We start from the raw sequence: 21,986 nt of genomic DNA, 5'->3' as shown, positions 1-21,986 counted from the left end.
TATGAATATTGGCTCCTCGAAGTGTATGACTTGGTATGAATATATTCAGTCACTCAGGTGTATTGAAAGTTGGGTTCTATGAATGTATGAATATTAGTCAGTCCATCGAGTGTATGAATATTTAGACTAAGTGTATGAATATTGAAATCCTTGAGTGTATGAATATTCAATCCCTCTAATGTATGAATAGATTTAGTCTCTTGAATGTATGGGGGAGCAGGTATGAGGTGTGTGTTAAGAGTGTATGGTAAGAGGATGCGAAGATAGAACGTAATTACCTTTTTGTGTTGTTTGAGGACGAATATTTTTACACTCATGAGGTCACATCTCTTAAGTGAGAGAGTGCGTGCGAATGAGGAGAATGATACTCGAAAAGCAGAGTGTGAGAAAGAGGGTAATGAGACAGAATGAGAGAGAAAGAGGAATGTGTGAGCGACTGTGAGTAGAGTGTGGGGGAGGGAAGGGTGGCTGAAGAGTGTGTTGGAGAGGTTGATGAAATAAGAGAGTGTATGGAATTGAGGTGCGGGAAGAGCGCGTGAAGAGAAGACAGCAGAGAGAGAGAGAGAGAGAGAGAGAGAGAGAGAGCATCAACGTGCCCGTAGGCCTAGTGGTGTAACGATGCAGAGGTGGGAACCTATCATTACCGCCCCACTCCCTCTCTCCCCACCAACTCGACACCACCGTTACCGCCACCAAAGCGAACCTTACCTGGTGGTAGTGGTGGTGGTGGTGTTGGAGATAATGGTGGTGGTAGTGGTGGTGGTGATAATGGTGGTGGTGGTAGTGGCGATGGTGTATACATGTTAATGGTGATGGTTATGCTCATGGAGGTAATGGATGAGGTTGGTGGTGATAGTGATGATGCTCTGGGAAGTAATGGTGATAATAGTGATGATGGTTGAAGTGATGGTGGAGTTGAGGACGAGGGGCCGGAGGGGGTGTTGGTCCTACCGGCTCATATAGTGGTGGAGATGGTGATGATAATGTTATTAGTTTGTGCTGGTGGGTGGAAGCGAGGATAATTACATTAAGTCGTATGATAATGATGATAGTGTTAGCGATAACAGCACTGCCACTGTTGGTGATGGAGGTCATTGACAACGATGGTGGTGGTGATGGAGGTGGTGAAGGTGGAGGAGGAGGAGGCGTCTGTGAAGATGGAGGGACGATAATCATTGTGGTGATTGGTGGAGATGATGGTGTGAGCAAAACACCAGTAAATAAGCTCGATAATGGTGAAAGGAAGTACGTAATAGTGATAGCTGACAGTGGTAGTGATGATGATTGCATACAAATCCTTCTCTTTCTCTAAGTCTTTCTCACGCACGTTGCCCAAAGCAAACACCTGATCTACGACACAGGTTCATACCACACCCTGAAACCACGTTAGTCTCCTCCAGTTCCATGCTCCAAGTATGCAGGGGGACAGTAATATGAAGTGTAGTGAAGATGAATCAACAGAGATACAATGGAATGGCCTTGCTATGTCTTTAAGGCCGTAAAGATAACGTTCAGAAAAGACACGACGTTTAAACCCCCCCAAAAAAAGCTGATCGGCACTTCGAACGCCACTTCGACTCCGGAAAAAATTCCAGATCTTCAAGAAATGTCGAAATGGATGAATATATATTTTCCCAGGATAGAGAACAGCCCTACAAGATATTCCTACAATAACAAACCTTAGTACTTCGACACACCTCCCTTCTCTGTGACTCTACCTCACCACACACACATCAGAGTTCCCACCAAAGCAGTGGTACTCGCGTGGTACAAGCACCAATACCCTGCCGAGCTGACAACTCCAACTACCAGACTTCTACTACAATAGTTAATATAGTTGTAAACCATTCGGGCACTCTGACCATTTTCTATACTTAAGCACCCTTTATCTGAAGTCATTAAAAGATGAAAAAAAAAAAATAATATGTTCCATAAGCAAAGACAGATGTAGCACCTCGAAGGAGGTTACTCACGTTCAGTTCAATAAAAATCACAACCACAACCTTGTATCGTCTATCAGCCCGTGCTACACACAACAACAACAACCCCCCAACCACCATTAACAGTGCATAAACCATCTCAGTATTACCTACACCCGCAGTGCACAGCGTCTAACGCTGCTGCAGCGACACACAACCCCAGCAGGAGCTGCACGACATGGCCCCCCTCCAACCCACCAGCGTCCCACACACAGTATCAGCTGAGGACATTCAGAAAGGCAAACCCGTCTGTTGCGTTCCCTCCTTATCACCCTAACTCGAACCCATGACGATCTCATGACGATGGATCATCTACACAGCCTCAACTGACGATGGATCATCTACACAGCCTCAACTGACGATGGATCTACACAGCCTCAACTGACGATGGATCATCTACACAGCCTCAACCACACAATGACGACGGATCAACACAGCCTCAACCACACAATGACGATGGATCTACACAGCCTCAACTGACGATGGATCTACACAGCCTCAACTGACGATGGATCTACACAGCCTCAACCACACAATGACGATGGATCTTACACAGCCTCAACCACACAATGAAGATGGATCAACAGCCTCAACCACACAATGACGATGGATCTTACACAGCCTCAACCACACAATGACGACGGATCAACACAGCCTCAACTGACGATGGATCTACACAGCCTCAACTGACGATGGATCTACACAGCCTCAACCACACAATGAAGATGGATCATCTACACAACCTCAACCACACAAAGTCCTCCTCTTTTTTTCATGACTGTTATTAACCCCAGTTTCAAGCATCATTGTAAATATGTGTTACTCAAGGGGTAATTGCAGACGAGAGGACTGTAAACTACACACTGTAGAAGTCCTCCTCCTCCTCCTCAAGTTTAGATTTCCCCCCCGCGTAATAACAGAGTCACTTCATCATTCCGCTGAAGAATGTGGATAATGACATTGCGTCGGGGGAGGGTAAGTGTGGCGAACATTTATCCTGGCAAACAAAAATAGCGGGTTCACGGTAGGTGATACACTGTTATCGATGAGGATATACACATACTCCATGGGGAGTTGAGGGATAACCAACTGTAAGAATTCAGAAGGAATGCATCTTCGTACTGTGATAAATGACAGCCCTTCTCTCTCTCTCTCTCTCTCTCTCTCTCTCTCTCTCTCTCTCTCTCTCTCTTAACGGGTCGAAGGGTAACTCAAAGATATGCACAGCAGAACCGCCCTCCATAAATACAGGCCAACGAATGATGAAAGGACGTAAGGTAAATAAATATTCAAGGTAAATGAGCGAGGACTTCATGCAGCTCTTGTCTTTGAAGGGAAAAGGCTGATGGAGAAGATCCCTTCGGCTACCAAGGGTCCGTTGATGTAGACACAAATCAAATACCCGAAATATTCGTCTTAAATCCCATAGATCTAAATCTCTGAACACTCCTTAGACATATATATTGAATTACTTGACATCGAACATCGTACGAAAAGAAAGATATCGATGTTGTACCTTACTGCTGATAAAGTGGTGCTGGTCAGGTTATGTATTTACTTTGGTATTTAATCCTCTCTCTTTCATTGACGCTCTTCTTCGCCGTTAGTACCACAATGCTTTATTATCGTCATCCATCATCGGTATAAATAGCCATTTCTCTTTAGTGCCTGACGTCTCGGCAATGGATTGACGGAAATGGAAAAAATCCAGGTTAAAGCAGTTCCTATTTTCCCCTCAAGACTTGGTGGTATCACGTATTTACAACACGTTTACCCGTTTATGTCTTCCGGTACGTATTGTCTTCGCGTGGTAGATTTGTTTAGAGATAATATCACGTTTGATATCTACCTGAGGCGCTGTTCTTTCGTAGATGCATGTATGCAAAGATACGTAGGTGTTTGGAGGTCATGGGTGGGTGGTGGGATATTGAACCGATGGCATGAGGGACGTCGTGAGCGGTTGTACTGAAGAAGCTTGTTCACAAGATCAACATGATAGACCGTGAGCCCTGTCTGAGTATCACACACACACACACACACCCACACTGCCATAAGGGACCAGGTAGCGAGCAGCTGCTGCCTCAGCTGGTGTTGATGATCGGGTGGATACTAGATGCGGTGGTCAAAACTTATACCAGGAAAAGGAGGGAGCACCCAGGCGGATAACGGGAGCTTTAGAAAGTATCCACATGCATATGACGAACGGTAGGTATGTAGTTACCCATTGGCTATCGGGTCACAAACTACAAATATCCAGCGCGTTAACGAGCGTCGAGTGGGTTTAACTACCCTGGCCACTCGAAAGCAAGCGTGCATTGTTCCTTGTTTCCCAGCACCTTCGTGGGTACGTCGGGTCGTGTGGAGGGAGGTTAGCAAAGGGGTATATCAGTCTCGGGCGGTGGTGGTGGCGGAGGAGGAGTGGTGTAGGTGGGTATCAGGGTTTGCGAGTGATATATGGGGGTAGGGACTGGTGCAGCCAGGCTGGGCGAGCGGTCCAGAGCTCCGGCGCGACTCATTGCTATTCAGTATGATCTTCATTACTGTCGACCGGACAAACGCTCCCAGCGGGGCGCCGCCACTTACCCACCGCTGCTGCCTCCAGACCACACCAGACCAGGTACGACCACTCCCGGGACCGTATCAGACTAGACTCGGTGGACTTGAAATCATACCGAGGACTTAAGACGGTCCCAGCGGCCCTGGGACAATACCAAACAATCCCAGCGGCCGTGGGACAAGGTACCAAACAATCCCAGCGGCTCTGGGACAGTACCAAACAATCCCAGCGACTCTGGGACAGGACCAAACAATCCCAGCGGCTCTGGGACAGGACCAAACAATCCCAGCGGCTCAGGGACAGGACCAAACAATCCCAGCGGCTCTGGGACAGTACCAAACAATCCCAGCGGCTCTGGGACAGTACCAAACAATCCCAGCGGCTCAGGGACAGGACCAAACAATCCCAGCGGCTCAGGGACAGGACCAAACAATCCCAGTAGACCTGGAACCATACTAGACCATGATTAATGGACCTGCAGCCGTTCCAGACCAGACCCGGTGGCTCTGGAACCGTACAAGACCATCCCCTACAGACAGCGAACCATAGAAGACCATCCCCTGAAGACAGCGAACCATAGAAGACCATCCCCTACAGACAGCGAAACATAGAAGACCATCCCCTGCAGACAGCGAACCATAGAAGGCCATCCCCTGCAGACAGCGAACCATAGAAGACCAGGCTCAATGGACCCGAGACCATTCCAGATGAGGGTTAGAAACATAGCCTCACCAAACCCGAACGGGAGAGCACACCAGACCTGGAACAAAGCCCACACGTGTCTGTGATTCCAGGAACGGCTCGGTCCGCGAGACCGAACCCTTCCCAGTTCAGCCCAAACTGGACAGCACTAGACCTGGGCAACGGACCATGTAAGCGGCTCCCGGGGTTACACCACTACCGTGACCACATCAGGGCCCCTGACCACACTAAACCCGTGACCACACCGGCCCCATGACCACATCAAGCTCTGTGGCCACAGCATGAAGAAATACGTCTGAGCGAGTGTCAAGATGGAGGCAGTGTGTGAAAGCGGGTGTCAGGAGGGAGAGGGAGGGCATCATCAAGCAGTCAGTGCACATGCTATAACAAATGTCAACGTCCAGCAGTGCGCCAGGAAAAGTATTGGCTGGTGGGAATGCGTCAGATAAACATGCGTAATGGTGGATATCGTATGAGAATGTACCCTGAGGTGTCGCATCATTTACAATTACGGTGTTTTAAAGACGCATATGGAGATCGACTTGCTATTGGAACATGATAGGATATGCTTAGAGGAGCTGGTGACAACAACAGCAATAGCAGTAGTAACGATAGGGTAAATAGCCTACAGAGTAGGGCACCTAAGCTCTTTTCTGGCCTACGTACGTGTAGATGGTGATGCAAGAGGCTGGTGGAGTCTCGCTTTAGCGGACGGAGGTTCTTAGAAATGTTCTGAATCGCTTCCTGTCTAACATCTACCACTATGGTAGCCTACACATGCCATCCATTCGTTGAGGAAAGCATACAACAGTTATCAGAGGCCCTGTCATCGGGAGGAATGAGCAGAGATGAGGAGGAAAGCAAAGAAAAGGGTCTCATTATCATGAGTTAGGGGCAAGGGGGAGGGCCTTTGGGTATGAGATGAGGATCGTAGGAAAGTACGAGAGACCCAGCGACATCGCGAGGGATTGGGTGTGGCAGAGAGAGAGAGAGAGAGAGAGAGAGAGAGAGAGAGAGAGAGAGAGAGAGAGAGAGAGAGAGAGAGAGAGAGAAGAGAGAGAGGCAGAGGCAGGCCAACACCAAGTGAGAGAGAGAGGGAGGTGAGGGGGCGGGCGGCAGGGCCAGGGTGGTGTGCTGTCCCCTGCGGGTGCTGTCGGCAGGTAGTGGCGGCTCAGTGGGGCGCCGTCACTTAGACTATCACGCTATCATGGCGGGCCGGCACCCGTGTCTCCCCGGCACACGCTGCTCGACTCCCTCCCTCCCTCCTTGCCTGCCTGGCCAGTCAGCCAGCCAGCTAGCTAGCGAGCTAGCCAGGCAGGCAGGCAGGCAAGCAGCCACACGACTGGCTACACACACACACACACACACACACACACACACACACACTCAGCCACTACACCAGAGGACACACGGTGATGTGTATAGGTGTAACCTGGGCGAGCACCTGATTCATTCCTCGTTTATGGCTGCGCCCAGGTCATAAGTGGTTCCACACCTTGTTAAAGCCACGATTTAGTTTAAGTTATAGAAACTATTCTATTCTTTATATTCATAGAACTATGCATATTTCACTAGGTACTCGGGGGGCTGGACGAGGAAATGGCAGTGGGTCCTGCATGAGACAAAAGAGGTACGTGTGTTGTGTGTGTGTGTGTGTGTGTGTGTGTGTGTGTGTGTGTGTGTGTGCCTTGCGGTGAGAGTAGATTCTAAGCGACAGATAATGAGTGTGAAATTTAGGATCTGTCTGCGTGCTGTGTGTGTGTGTGTGTGTGTGTGTGTGTGTGTGTGTGTGTGTGTGTGTGTGTGGTGTTCTCAGCGAGGAGGTGCTGCTGCTGCTGGAGGGTCGAGAGAAGGTGAAGATAGAGAGGAGAGATTGCGAGGTAGAATGAAGTACCAAGATAAACAACTCCCAATGCTGGCGGGTTGCTCTGTGCAGGTAGCCAGGTGTGTCCATACACGAGTGTACTTAGTTTCCGACAATGATACCGTGGCCGAGGAGAGAGAGAGAGAGAGAGAGAGAGAGAGAGAGAGAGAGAGAGAGAGAGAGAGAGAGAGAGAGAGAGAGAGAGAGAGAGTCACTTTACATAATGCAAAGGTAGACAGGCTTGTCGATATGATGTTGATGCTATCGCACTGCAGGGTTCAGTATTTAATTATAGAGTCTTGCGCGCTGTGTACAGCGTAAGATAACTTTGGGTTTTGAGGAATTTACTGGGAAGTAGAGCGGCCACAGACGATGTCATTTCGGGCAGTCAGCATACGAGAAAGTTATCATCTCGCTTGACGTAAGAGGTGAAGCAAGTACAACGCTGTGTGTGCAGCGACAAGGCACGGGAGGGGAGTGAGGCTCTGGATCCTCCTCGTCAGAGGAACCAGACGGCCCAGGAACCACGGTGAGCTGTCTCGACCATGAATTATGTCTCTCGAGGTTACTACAGGGATTCGAACGTTTCCACAATGTTTCCTACCGCAAGTGACCAACGGAGCGGCTCCCAAAGGTCCCATCCAGAGGCCACCAGAGGCACCGCCTGGAGGAGAGGTGGTGGACGGGGAGAAAACCTTTCCAGGTAGGGGTCATGTGTTCCACTCGACATCAATCAGTTGGTCGTTTCCCCCCCCCCTGACGGCGCAGAGCGGACTGTACCTGCCCTGTAATTTGTGACTTGGGGAGCCGTCTTGATAGCTATACTGAGGACATGCCCAACCAATAATGTCTTCCAAACATTTAAGAGCACATTTAGATCAAGCGATGACCTTTTGGGTTAATATACCGACAGGAGGTCATCAGCTGAACCGACACATCCCAGTACAGATATATAGGATGTCCACACATAGGTAACCAAGACGCGGTGCAGAGAGACACCAAAGGTGGGACATCCACAGCAGAACATGTAAAAGAGACAACCATACATTACACATCCTGAGAAATACACCGGAATTGGGTAATCCAAGCAGTGAACATCCTGACGAAGATCTACAGACGGGACCACGACTAGGGCATTAGGTTTGGGACACCAAGAGATGGAGTTACAATCGTAGGAAGACCCCTTAATGGGGGACGGCCCATTAGAATTTCGCCCAGACGGGATAGAACCCGACGGAGGGATGAGAGACACTGGGACGAGGACATCTTTACGAGAGCATCGATGTGAAAATAATAAAAGGCTTCATCTAGACTTCTGTTACCGTCTGTCAATTAGCAACAATAAAGATTTACGACGAACGTGGAGGCGTTACGAGCGGCGAAATGTTTTCGTGCGTTCTGCGTCGCTGTTTATGGTTCTGGAGACACCACAAGGGAGAGGAAAAGTGGCAGGAAAAAGGGGGAGATAAACACAGGCAGGAAAAGGGACTGGACGACAGCGGGAGGAGGAGGGAAGGGAGGATGGTGGCTATGCAGATGAGGGTCAGGTGCGAAAGGTTCTGACCACAATAAATGCTTGACGTCAAAAACTGCACAATCATTACCCCACGCTCGTCCCTAAGAGCGAAGGATAACTCGTGTTCTCGCTCATTACATAATTAAAAACCGTATAAAAGTAAACCATTTCCTCCATGTGGGTAATTAAGTCATTAGAATAGTGAGTGTTAGCGCGTGGCGCTGTCCATGGGCGGCCGGTTGGCTGTCCCTGCGTGCCCGACCGCCCGCAACCAAGACCGTGCCATCATCATTGCTCCTTCTGCAGTAGGCCTCAGTTCCTCATCATCCCCCACCACCTCAGACGGTCCTCAAGTGACTCACTCACCTTTGGTCTTGGTAGCCAGTACCTTAAGACGTCACGGAAGGGAGTACATACATAGAACAGTGCCATTGTAACGAAGTAACCCAAATAAACAGGGTATAGCTCATGAGATTACCTTAAAATGCGAGAGGAGTCTTTGAAGAGATGAGGCATTGGGCAGTCGTATGAGGGTCTTGGGATCTCGAGCCCTCACACCCACCTCACACTTCGAAGACTGGTAGAGTCAAACTGTGGACTGTCAAAGGACTTTAGCACCTCACCACGACTCTCAAGTCAAGGGGGTTTAAAAAAAAAAAAAAACTGTGGGTCGTAAATCATGAGTTGCTCTCTCCACAACAATGAATTTTGGTTCCTGACAACTAAAACATATTATACATGTTTTTGTCCGTGATGGATCTGATGTCCACGACTGCCTCTGTCCATTCACCACAGTCACAGGGATGAAAGCTCGCGAGAATCTATATTGGCTGATCTAATTACGTTGTTTTGAGAACTATGATATTAACATACTTTTGTGGCCGCCACAAGCAAGGTCACTCAGTCAGAGCGGTAGTTTCCTTCGCCGTCCAACAACTGTATACAACGTAAATTTGATATTCATATCCTCACTCAGCAGGTGGAGCCAAAGAGGGCGTAACGGCAGGGTAGCAACAACGCCATGCCTATCGGAAGCGTACGCGAAGGGGGCCTACGACGGCAGGTCGCGAGGGCGATTCAGGAGGAGCTGGTTGAGAGAGGGAGACCCACACACTCTCGCCGGAACGTTTCCGCGATGCTTGCTACAGATCAGGCTTAAGAAGGACGAGAGTTGCTCAGGAGGCCTTCTGTCACGTCAGTTCGAAGCACAATCGCAAGGAAGGTGTGAGCTACAGACGTTCCCAGACGTCAACAGGTAGTCAGAGGATTCCAAAGGGGTTATGTGAGGGACACAGACCCTCCCATATGTCCACAGAGAGGGAGATACACGGGTTGAGGAGGCACAGATTCTCCGACACGTCAGCACGGGCCATGGGGGTGGGGGAACCACTGAAGATGGGGAGGCAGGTCTTGCATAAACTTCTCTACATTTACATAATGGCAGCTATAAATCGTGAGGACGGAGATGGTCAGTGATGTGAAGGGACTTATTTACATTTATATTTCGTATGTCCCACATTTTCCTTCGTCAGGTCTGGGACGACGACGCCCGGGTTCTCCTGACGGCGACGCTGACGGGGAAAGGTTAGGGCCCTGAACTTGGGGGTGGAAAAAAGAGGTGGTGCTGGTGGATACCCCTCTGGGCCCAAATCTCTGTGTCCTCCGTCATGGTCTTTAGACAAGACTTCCTCAACCGAGTGTCTTATGAGAACGACAGGTTAATAACACCAGGTGCTCAAGCGTATAGATAAAAATCATTTATGGGGAAATAATAGCAGTCGTTTCCTTGCATTACAAGGACGGCTTCGTAGCATAGATTTTACGACGACAGGCAACGATAAAACACCTTACATTAACATGAAGAGGATGAGATTCAAGCGCACGTGTACACGTGTATACACGCGCTCTTGTGTGTGTGTGTGTGTGTGTGTAAGTTTATGCATGTGGTACCTGTGTGTGTGTGTGTGTGTGTGTGTGTGTGTTTTGTGTGCATGCACGAGTCTATATGATTACTATCTGTGTAGTTACAGATTCTATGCGTGTGTTATTCCACGTCAGACCCCCCTCGCTATTTCAAATTGAATACATCGTACTAAATTACCTTGCATACGAAAGAAAGCGAACACCACACGAAGGAGGAGTACTCCATAGGGAAGGGAAGCAAGTACTGAGGCTCAAATGTATATGGTAAACTACAATAACTTATCATCTATAGTTTTATCCAACTATTTTGCACCGTTTCACGAATAGTATATGTGTTCTGTTTGCGCACTGCTTCCTTTACCCTGTAAAAAGAAAATTGTATAAACCTATATACATGCATCTGACCTGCAGTGCCTTTTCTCGATGAAGCCAAACGTCTCGAAATGCTAATAGCGTAGACATTCGTCTCTTCGCTCCGTTTATAGTTCTGTGTTACGTGCTTAAGGAACACTGCTGGTGTCTGGTTGATCACTGCCAGCCATAATCCTTTACCACAATGAGGAGCTATAACACAAGCACGGGTTCCACTGGTGAGCCAAATGTTACAAATGTAAAGACATGGATTCAGTGAAGTTGTTAAATAACATCAGAACTCGCTCTGTGTGGATTCTGCGCTCCGTTCAGGAGTAAGGAAAAGATGCGCTCCTTTCGAGCGAAAGATTCCTCGACAAGACTGTACTAACATAAATCCACATACAAACACACACACACACACACACACACACATACACACGTCACCAGGGATTGGATGAACATATTTGGTTATTGGCATACATTCCATTACATATACCATCATCATATCCTATCAATAAAGGATAACGTACATGTAATATCTACATTATGAATATCCATTTCAAGCATAAAGTCAAAAATATTACTTAAGAAATATGTACCATAAAAGCCCAAAGTGAAATAAATAATATGCAAGAGAAATGATAAATTACAATCCTACGTCATTTACATTTCATCATCACATCCCATAACGTTCAAAGTACATTGAAAACAAATAAATAATTCAACTCTATATAAAACTCATCTTAAAGCACCATACCTCTGTCCGTTCCTCAATATCACACATAATAAGTTTTGTTTTCAGAAAGACAGGAATGATTCAAGTATCAACTGGTCAGTGTTTGGTGAGCTACTGGCAAGCACAGGGAAGCTCCCCACCGACATTGGCTGGTCGTTGTCGTGAGCCATATTTCGTATAGCTGAGACGAGGAGTTTGCTCAGTAGGCAGTTCGTTCGTACTGATTGCTTAAGGTATTCGTAAATGCGTGTTTGAGATGTCGCTTCGGCTTGCCGGTATACAAAGCACACACACACACACACACACACACACACACACACACATATATATATATATATATATATATATATATATATATATATATGAAAACGTGTGTGAACGGGTGAAGTGAGCACAACGGACACGCAAACTACCAATGCGACGGGAGTGTCACACCCCTGGGCTGGGCCGCTCTGTCGGACGCGGGTTACACCGAGTGGAACAGAGATGCAAACGGACGTGCATCTGGGGGGCTCCCCGACGCAACTTATTTACGTCTCTTCAGTGAACTTACCACGTTGGGGAGCAGGGTATGTGTACGACAACACCGTCAGCACAATGTACTAAACAGCCACTTCGAAGGATGAGGAGGGATGTTGGTGGCTACCACGGAGGATGGAGTTTGGGGACCACATCAGAGGTGAGGATTGAATCTTGTTGATGATGATGACCATCTCAGAGCTGAGGATTGGAGGTAAGTGACGAGCACAAGAGCCGAGGAATGAGCCTGGAATCGAGTAGATGTAGGACGTGTGACTAACGGTTTTAAAATCACGACGAACTCTGTGTTGTTTTAAAAAAAAAAAAAATTTTTTTTAGACATTACCCTGAACTGGCAGCCTCCTTGAGTCTGGAAGTAATTTGGTCTGGCGGACGTTATTTCTCTCCGGAACAGAGGGAGGAGGGCCACTAAGGGTATCCCCGAGCCGTAGCATGTTAGTTCGAGAGCTCGCACCAGCCCCCAATACCCACAAGTTGTCACATTCCAATATTCCGCCCCGCCAACGATCGCGCAGGTTCCCGCACAAGAAATGGATGATCTCTTTTTAAAGAAATAGATAACGTCGATGCGTCAGACACATCGGATCCGTGTGGTCAATTACTGTGTGGTGTTTATTAGAGTATTATCATATTAGGACTGGTCGTGGTACCAGGGCTCTGGGCGCGGGCCAGGCAGAGAGACCCGCAGGGGACAGGGGGGCGTGTCCCGCCCAGGCTTGCCAACCGGTCTTGTCCTAACTGCTCGCTCACTCACGCCATTCTTCATACTTAGTTTAATGGTTATCATCCTCGAATTTTAATGGAAAAACGTCTAATTACACTTCATACTTAGTAAGGGGGAGGGGGGGAACTGTAATTTCGAAACGGAGAGGAGAGAGGATCAAGGGAGGAAGGTCTGCAGACAGTGATGCCAACTGCTGCGTGGCGCGCGGGACGGTAACTCCGTCGCCTCGATGTGGAACTCACCAATGGCAGGACGGCCTCTAGCACCCTCGACAAATAATCAACAGCGTATCAATTGGACCTCAATAATGGTGGACATGGGGAGATCAAGTAGGTAGGTGGGCGGGAGTACACAACGGTCACCGCCGGGAGAGTATTTGAGAGGCGAGAGGAGCCTAGTGCCTCCTAACGTCTGTCGATGTTGCCACGTAGCTGGCTATTTGATCCAGCCTCACACACATATACACACACACATGATGCAACCTGCTATATCTTCCACTTCCTGGAATTGCATAACGACATACCATTTATTTTTTTAATTTTCATTTCCTACCAACAGAAATACTTCAAGTTGAGAGGAGGGAGGCTCGGAGCTAATTGTGAACGCCATTACATTAGATCACTCAAACAATCTTGTTCCAACAATCTTTTCATTAATATTTTCTCTAAACGCTGAACACACGAGCGTCTGAGGAAAATGGGGAGAAGCAGGGAGGTGGGATATATATATATATATATATATATATATATATATATATATGAGTTTAACAAGTGAGCATTGACGAGGCCGGCCGCAAAACCTAGACACCTAAAATTGCAAGTCAGAAAATATAATTTATGACCGATTGTAAATTATCAGTCCCACAGCAGCTGCAGAAAACGCGTTGCCTCCTCCGGAATTTCACACGTTACAGGGATAAGAATATATATATATATATATATATATATATATATATATATATATATATATATATATATATATATATAACCTAAGATGTGTCACTAGCTTCGTTGCTTGGTAATCATACATAGCTTTGAACTAAACGATTGTTACGTGTAAGGAAAACGACATCTACCCTTGTTTGACACTGACGGAGGTCTCTTTGAGTACGTTACTTCAGCTGTTGTTGCCTGCTGTCGCCTCAGTTTACAGTTAACTGGTGTGGTGATGACAACTCGGTGTTGCCCTTCTGCCTCAATTACGTACGTGTGTATCGGCTGGCTGGCAAGACCTGGTGGACGGGCGAGGGATTACTCGTATCTGAGGTAGGCTTCCAGTGGGTCATTGAATATGGTGTCATGTAAAGTATTAGTACTGGTCAGAAGAGGCGTTTGTGTGTGTGTGTGTGTGTGTGTGTGCACAAGTTAATGAACGTGTGTTTTTTTTGTTAGTGTGTGTGTTTCCGTTCATGCAACGTGTTTATATTTACGATTCAGTTTACCCATGTATGTTTATGAGTGTGTTTAGACGTGTCTGTTTATCATGTAGCTTAGGATTTACCGTAGAAATCGCTCCTCATTGTCTGTTTAGGTCATTATGGAGTTGGGTCATTACCTTAATGCTCTTTCCATACTCTTCACCTCCCTCGCCTGACCATGAGCGCCATGGGTAGCATGGGCAAGGAAATAGTCACAGACACACTCGTCCGTACGAACCTGGAGAGAGAGAGAGAGAGAGAGAGAGAGAGAGAGAGAGAGAGAGAGAGAGAGTAAATGCACGCAAGCTAATGAACACACAGTTTTGTTTCTGTATATAACATCTGCCATCAGGGCGTCATTTGACGGGTCGGAAAACACACGAAAATGTAAAAGCAATCGAGGTGAGAGCAGAAGGCTAGAAAGGGAATCAAATAACAAGGAAAAAGAATTTCAGAGAGTAAAGAAAATGGTGTGGCCTTCATGATCCCGGGGTGAATGTGGTGCAAGAGTTATCGTGGGGAGAAGCGGACGCACAAGTAGCGCCTTGGGTATCACGGCTGATCCGTTGGAATGCTGACCTCTGGTTCGGCCAATAGGTGGAGAGTACGATCTTGTCCATTCTCCTGGATGTTGATGGTCGGTCATAACGCTCCGAACAAGTAGAGTTTTGTGTGGTGTGGAGGCGATGGCTTCTTGATGTGATAAATCATATCTTCTTAAACCTCGTGTTGGTTTTTCATTTGCCATTTAAGTTCGGTCCCTGCTAGAGGCGCGCGTGGTGCTATTGAATAACAATGTGGCGGTAGAGGAACGCCACATATTTCATGATACTGACGAGGTTTTTACAAGCCTCCATTTTGACGGGCGAAGTCGTAAATAAGCGACGGTGTTGTGACGTGGACTGTCGTAAGTTCCGGTTGTGTTGATCCTGAAGAAGTTCTGAGACTTGATGATCTCATGTGGCTGGAAGGTGATGCCGTGTGGTATCCTCTTGTCTGTCTTTATTGGCTGATTGACGTGTGCTTGTTTACTGTGGGGCATTTCCTCTTGGGTGCTTGTGGAGTTTTTTTGTATTTTAACCTCTGCTTCTGATGATCTCAAAAGTCGAGTCTGGATATGTTGCTGACGTAGTAGTGAACCGATTTTGATTAGTGTCTCCTTAAAAGCGTTGGGTATCACAGGGAGGGAAAGAGTCCTGGTTGAAAAATATTTTATCGGGTTCGTGGAGAAAATCGTCTAAAGGTACTCGCAGATTTCTATATTTCGCTTTTTGTGCGTGTAAATATAATGTACCGTCTAGCGTTACCTTGAAGGGCAGCTTTTCAGAAAGGAGGAAGTTAATTTCACTCTTCAAAATTGGACACCAACACCAAGGAAGCTTTCATGGCACTTTTCAAGATGTATCAGATGATGCTAGGCATTAGCGCCATTAGTATCTTTCGCACTGTGACTTGGGGAGCTTCTTAAGGACCTTGAAGGGATTAGCAAAACTTATATTTTTTTTTAAGTAAAATACATTTAATACCCAGCTAAATAGTATATTTGAAACTTTAAGAGCATTTGCAGTGTAGCATATGATTAGGGAGTGTATCATTCAAGTCAGTTTTAAGCATGGAATGATTAACAGTGTCTGTTATCAATGTCAGAGTCAAGTATAGATGAAAAATAATATTCGTATACTGCGTTAAATATCAAGGTCAAAATGTCTTCAAAAAAAGGAAAATGACCTGTCACTCACAAGACTGGAATCTGGTCTGCCACCTTCAGGTTTTTACTTGGAACATCAACTTTGTCAAGATTTGTTGATTTTTTTATTCCCCCTTTTTTGAAACGTACCAAATATAACAGGAGGTTATTGTCAATTTCTGCACCGGATCTCTGCATCAGGTGGGAGTTGGCTGTCAAATGATCTGATATATTTAAAGCTATACAATTAAGTGTTTGAGATGGACAGAGAGAAAATATAATTCTTACATTTTGGAATACTGACGAGTGTCGTCGTATTGTGTCTGATTATGATGATTTCCATAACGATACTTTATGATTTAATGTTAATTCAAAATCTTTAAGTGTTGATGCAGTTCCCAGTCGTTTCAGTCTTGAGGAGAGGTTGAAAGTCTCTCTGAACAGCATCGAAGGTTATAGGCTATAGACACCACAGACGATCAACCACACTTCGGTGGTTCAGAATCAGGACAGATATATTGATACTAAAAAGGATTCTGAGTCCGATGGTCCACCATTAGATCCTGCAAAGTTCCCGTACAATTCAAACTCCTCTAGAAAATATTAGAGGTGCTGAGGTGAAATTTGACCGATCTCCTGATAATGTCGCTGTGCATACTACCTTTCCTTGGCGAACTAGCCAACCGATGGTTGGTGATAATCTGTTGAAGAACAGTTCATAAACCAAGGGGAATAAGTAGGGGGGAAAATAACCACTAAAACATAAAAGTTCTAATCGGAGACTAGATATATTCAATAGCTTTCTTTTTTATACCTAATTCGATGATGGTATGTCTTTCTACTCCAACCACATCAATCCATGAATTCCTTTCCCAGTACCACAAAACAGCCTCTTTACAACTCATTGGTCTGTAGCTGTTTGAATTCAGCTACGTTCATGTGTGTAGCCTATTGTCTTTCTATCCCTACCATATCAATCCACAAGTTTCTTTTCTCGCCCAATACCACAAACAGCCTCGTTATGACCCATTTGGTCTGTTGCTGTTTGAATTCAGCTACGTTCATTTGTATAGCCTATTGTCCAACACTTGCGTGCTCTCCTGTGTTACTACTTCCCCTTCAAAAAGAGAGAATTAAAGAAGTCGCCTCCGTGCTTTTAAGTCAACCACATTACTTCAGGTACATATCCTCTCTCTCTCCCTTCCCATTCTCAAGGCCATTCACAACTGTAGAATTCAACCCGCGAAACCAATCCCCAGAAAAGGCTTTTCTTGAAAGACACTCGCGCATCACACAAATAGCCGGGGTAAATAAGCAGCTGCCAGTAGGTCCAAAGCCAGTATTTACCAAATTAAGACTTGGGTAATCTGGAGTTTTAACAGGCATCTCCGTAAAGGTCAGACACATTTGAGTTGTCGATCATTAGAACACGTAATACTCGTTCAGCTTTTTGCCTCGCCTCACCAAAGTATCAAGTATTTGATGAATTATTTTGTACAATATGCCCTCCTTGCGCTCAGTCCCTCAAGAACTCAGGAGATTTCTAAATAACTAATTCGCCTCGGGTATTTTTTTTTTTTGCTTCCAAAGGACACTCGTTGCATGGTGCTCTCGTAATCTTGGCCATTTGATGTTGAAAGACAGCTATAAAGTGGTGTGCAAGGACCTTTCCACAGAAAGAACTCTCTTCTTTCTTTTTTTGCCCGTGGTTTGTTCGATATAATGGCATCAACTGTTAAAAGATCATTTAGCCTGACTCTATACTACACCTGAGATATAAAAATCACTGGCTGGCTTTCATACAATTTTCAAAACAAAATTTACATTCCGATCCATCTTCATGAAGGATTACCACTTGTTACAACACCTTAAGCATATATATATATATATATATATATATATATATATATATATATATATATATATATATATATATATACATCTTTCAAACTATTCGCCATTTCCCGCATTAGCAAGGTAGCATTAAGAACAGAGGATTGGGCCTCTGAGGGAATATCCTCACCTGGCCCCCTTCTCTGTTCCTTCTTTTGGAAAAAAAAAAAAATGCACGTACGTGCATTATGGGATTTAATGGCTATCAGCCGTTAAAGGCTATTTAGCCAAAAGACCTCTTATAGTCTCACACACGAATAAGCAATTGGGTCGTTAACTTTGAGCGTATACTCCGTTCCATATGAAGTTGTCGATGCGTTAGAGGGAAGTATCTCGCACCCTTACGTCGCTGGGATCTCTCTCTCTCTCTCTCTCTCTCTCTCTCTCTCTCTCTCTCTCTCTCTCTCTCTCTCTCTCTCTCTCTCACTCTCCCCCAGACTCGTCTCCAACCCCTGGGTTCTTCAACGAAGTCTTTCTTCCAAAAAAAAAAAAAGAGAAAAAGAAAACACGACCATCTAAACAGAATTATTATTTTTTCTTCTTACACAACTGGGGTCCTGATGTTTCTGCTGCTGGTGCTCCTAGCGCTCACAGTAGGCTTAACCTTGTCATTCTGGGGTTGTTTGTCGCTGCCATGGACAACCCCATCAGCAGGCTAGGCTTGGAGGAACGGGTTTGCACTACTCCCTACATACAACCATCAGCCACATTGATCATATTACTTACATTAATCATTAATCGAGGTATCACTATATATGTTCTTGGTATGGAAGTCGTAATCATTAAGGACCTTTAACTTAACCATAATCAATGATCTTTTTTTATTTTATTTTCTTCAATGAATCGTTTTGTTTTTCTTTAATTTCATGGCATCGTTCAAGCTGTTTCAACAACCGCAAGATTTTCTTTCTTTTTTTTTCTTTTCGACTAACATGTCGTCCTGTGAGCCCAGTTTTTGTGATCGTTCGCAACTGTTTCAACATATATTCTACACTAGATCAGAAGTTCCTCCACGCTAGATCAGCTGCTCCTCCACACTAGATCAGAAGCTCCTCCACACTAGATCAGCCGCTCCTCCTTACTAGATCAGAAGCTCCTCCACACTAGATCAGCCGCTCCTCCACACTAGATCAGCCCCTCCACGCTAGATCAGAAGTTCCTCCACACTAGATCAGCCCCTCCACACTAGATCAGCCGCCCCTCCACACTAGATCAGCCGCTCCTCCACACTAGATCAGCCGCTCATCCACACTAGATCGGCTCCTCCACACTAGATCAGCAGCTCCTCCACACACTAGATCACCTCCTCCACACACTAGATCAGCGGCTCCACACTGAGCAAACACGTCAGTAATTGTCTAGAGGCGAGAATCAGGCAGTCATTTCATCTGATTTAACTACTCTAATTACATGCTAAAGTACTATTCCTTTTTCGTGGTTCTAAGTGTTTTATTTTTGTGCTTCCAGACACTTTATCACGCTTATTACAAGTGCGATGAGGAAATTATAACAATAATAATAATGATAATCATTATCATTAGTATTGTTGTTGTTATCATTATCATTAACATTATTATTATCACATTTATTAGTTATTATTAATTATTATTATTATTATTATTATTATTATTATTATTATTATCATTATTATTACGTAACCCAGAGACTGTTTTAAAGAAGTTCTTGTTCACGCCATAACGTGTGAGTTGGTTAATGAAGAGATCTGTCTAAGCTGCTGTAGACATGCGCATAGGGATATTGTGGCAGGATTCTGCTGTTTGGGGAGATGTGTCAGTGGTGTCAGTGCCTTCGACCTTCCGTCAGTGCTGTATATTATAGGAATTCCTCCAGGGCGTGGCCCCCCCATCACCGTGGCACTGTGCCAAGGCACCGTGTGGCAAGACGGTGTCTAACGAGGGTAGTCGTGTTTGGGGAGTTAAAAGTGCATGACACGTCTCCCCAAGTCATTGTCATCTGTTGCACGCCAGCCTCACATATGCTGTGTGTGTGTGTGTGTGTGTGTGTGTGTGTGTGTGTGTGTGTGTGTGTGGTGTACACCAGTCTCGGTTATACTGTGTATGTGGTGTACAACACCCTCACATACGCTGTGTGTGTGTGTGTGTGTGTTGTGTACACTAACCACACACAATGCTGTGCATGGTGCACGCCAGCCCTATACACAATGAGTGTAGTATACACCGTTCCTACACCCTGCAGGTATAATATGGTTTCACACAGCACCGAAATCTCTCTCTCACACTTCGTCGAAACTGTTTTCTGTGGAGGTTCACCCACACACACACACACACACACACACACACACACACTGTATCACCCTCATTCTGGTCCAGGCTACAACCCTTGTCAGTGATTGGGCGAAAATTCACTTAATCGATGAAATAAATACGTCACCCTTGCCACAGAAAAATCTGTGCTGTTGCATCTGGCAATGACCAGGGCGGCTGGGAGTGTGTGTGTGTGTGTCTGTGAGTGTGTGTGTGTGTGTGTGTGTGTGTGTGTGTGTGTGTGTGTGTGTGTGTTTATAAGCAGAGTGACTCAGGGCGGCATATGACACAAATGTAATTAGTAAATTAATCAACTTTATTAACAATATAAGTTAATGAGGGACGCGGTAAGCATTCAAAAGTTGGGGGCCGCAAATTAGAGTTGCTGGACCGCGGGTGGCGCGGCGGCGATGAGGAGGGAGGGAGGAGGGGTGAGGAGGGGCGCCCCTCCCTCCCCACCCACCCACCTCCCTCCCCTCTACCCCAGTGAGATGTGGGTGTTGGGGGGGGGGGGTGTTTGGGGGAGGAGGAGGGGGGGTACGGACCACCGCGCGCCACAGACTTATACCACGCAACCCGCGCCACATGTATCTGGTCTCCCGCCACACCGCTCCACTCTACGCTACCTTTAAACGAATGCCGGACACACACACAGACACACACACACACACACACACACACGGCAAATACCTAGACGGCGTGTCTCTCTCTCTCTCTCTCTCTCTCTCTCTCTCTCTCTCTCACACACACACAACTTTAGTTTGCGCAATAGTCTCTTGATTTACGCGTAAATCCTCATTAACGTAGAGATTACCTAGGATCATTAAGGCTTTCTCGAGGAATTGTTTTAAACCTCAGCTCCTCTAGCTATTGTTGACGTCAAACGAATCCACCTCCTCCCCTCTCTGGGTGATACACGACAGCAAATCTTATTCCCAAAATCGACATTAATCTTGGAGGAAAACGGGTAATAATCCCCGGTGTGGACTTGGGTGTTCAATAAGTCACACAAGTGGCTGCTTGTCAGGTATGATGGCTTGTGTGGAGCCAATGGTTAAATGCGTTACCTCCTCGTTGTCTTAAGTGTGAGAGTACCTGACAAGTGTGTGTGGTGTATGAGTGGGTGTGTGTGAGGTGAGGGCAGGACCCGCGTCGACCCTTGCCTTCTCTGATCTTTCAGGGCATGACTTAAAAAGTCAAGACAGACTCCGCCACCTTCGTGTTGAAATATTCCAACATCACTCAGTCTTCAGAAAGAGAGAAAAAGAGAATCATTATGCTAGTTTTTACTTTAAGTTGTATAGGAGCAGATCTCTCAACAACAGGGGTTGGAATAGACACATGATATTAACCTACGTGGTGATTCCACCTAACCTATTCACCCATTTCTGATCTTGCCCTCTGGTTATATCAGCCCTGCGAGCATCGAAGACAATCTCTTAAATCAGATGTATCCATCTCGCCCCGGGAACCCATTGATAGACTTACTGTCATAGTGGAAAATCTATATAATATATCTTCGTCTTTTGATAAGGGCTGAGAAAGCACCCTAGATAATGATAACACAGATAATCTATATCAAATAAGGACGATTAAGCCATAGATAACTTGGCCAGGGAAGATTATAAACAAACTCCAATTTCTTTTTGGAACAGTCGATCAGTACTGAGGTTGTATGACTAACTGAAGATTACTTTCGGTCACTTTTCCACAGTTCTGTCACAATTTATCTCATCTTATCTTCTAATACATGATGATATCGCGACGTCTAATTTTATTATGTATAGTAACAGTTGTTGTACAGTAGTG

General features: G+C 45.9%; 1 protein-coding gene across 7 annotated transcripts in view; it reads right to left on the bottom strand.

The window, feature by feature from the left end:
- The window catches only part of LOC139747638 (transcription factor Sp9-like), a 135,797-nt gene that overhangs the window by 47,225 nt on the left and 66,586 nt on the right, over positions 1-21,986 (bottom strand). Inside the window, exon 1 of one of the 7 annotated variants that reach the window (XM_071660142.1) lies at positions 11,653-11,783. The exons of the other annotated variants lie outside the window; for them this stretch is intronic. Within the exon in view, the coding sequence (XP_071516243.1) occupies positions 11,653-11,679 (27 nt within the window). The 5' untranslated portion in view covers positions 11,680-11,783. Of the gene's footprint in view, positions 1-11,652; positions 11,784-21,986 lie in introns of those variants that run through there. 7 annotated transcript variants of the gene reach the window in all.

The sequence above is a fragment of the Panulirus ornatus genome, chromosome 69 (genome assembly GCF_036320965.1).
Source record: "Panulirus ornatus isolate Po-2019 chromosome 69, ASM3632096v1, whole genome shotgun sequence".
Lineage (NCBI taxonomy): Eukaryota > Metazoa > Arthropoda > Malacostraca > Decapoda > Palinuridae > Panulirus > Panulirus ornatus.
This window is presented reverse-complemented; position numbering and strand designations above follow the sequence as displayed.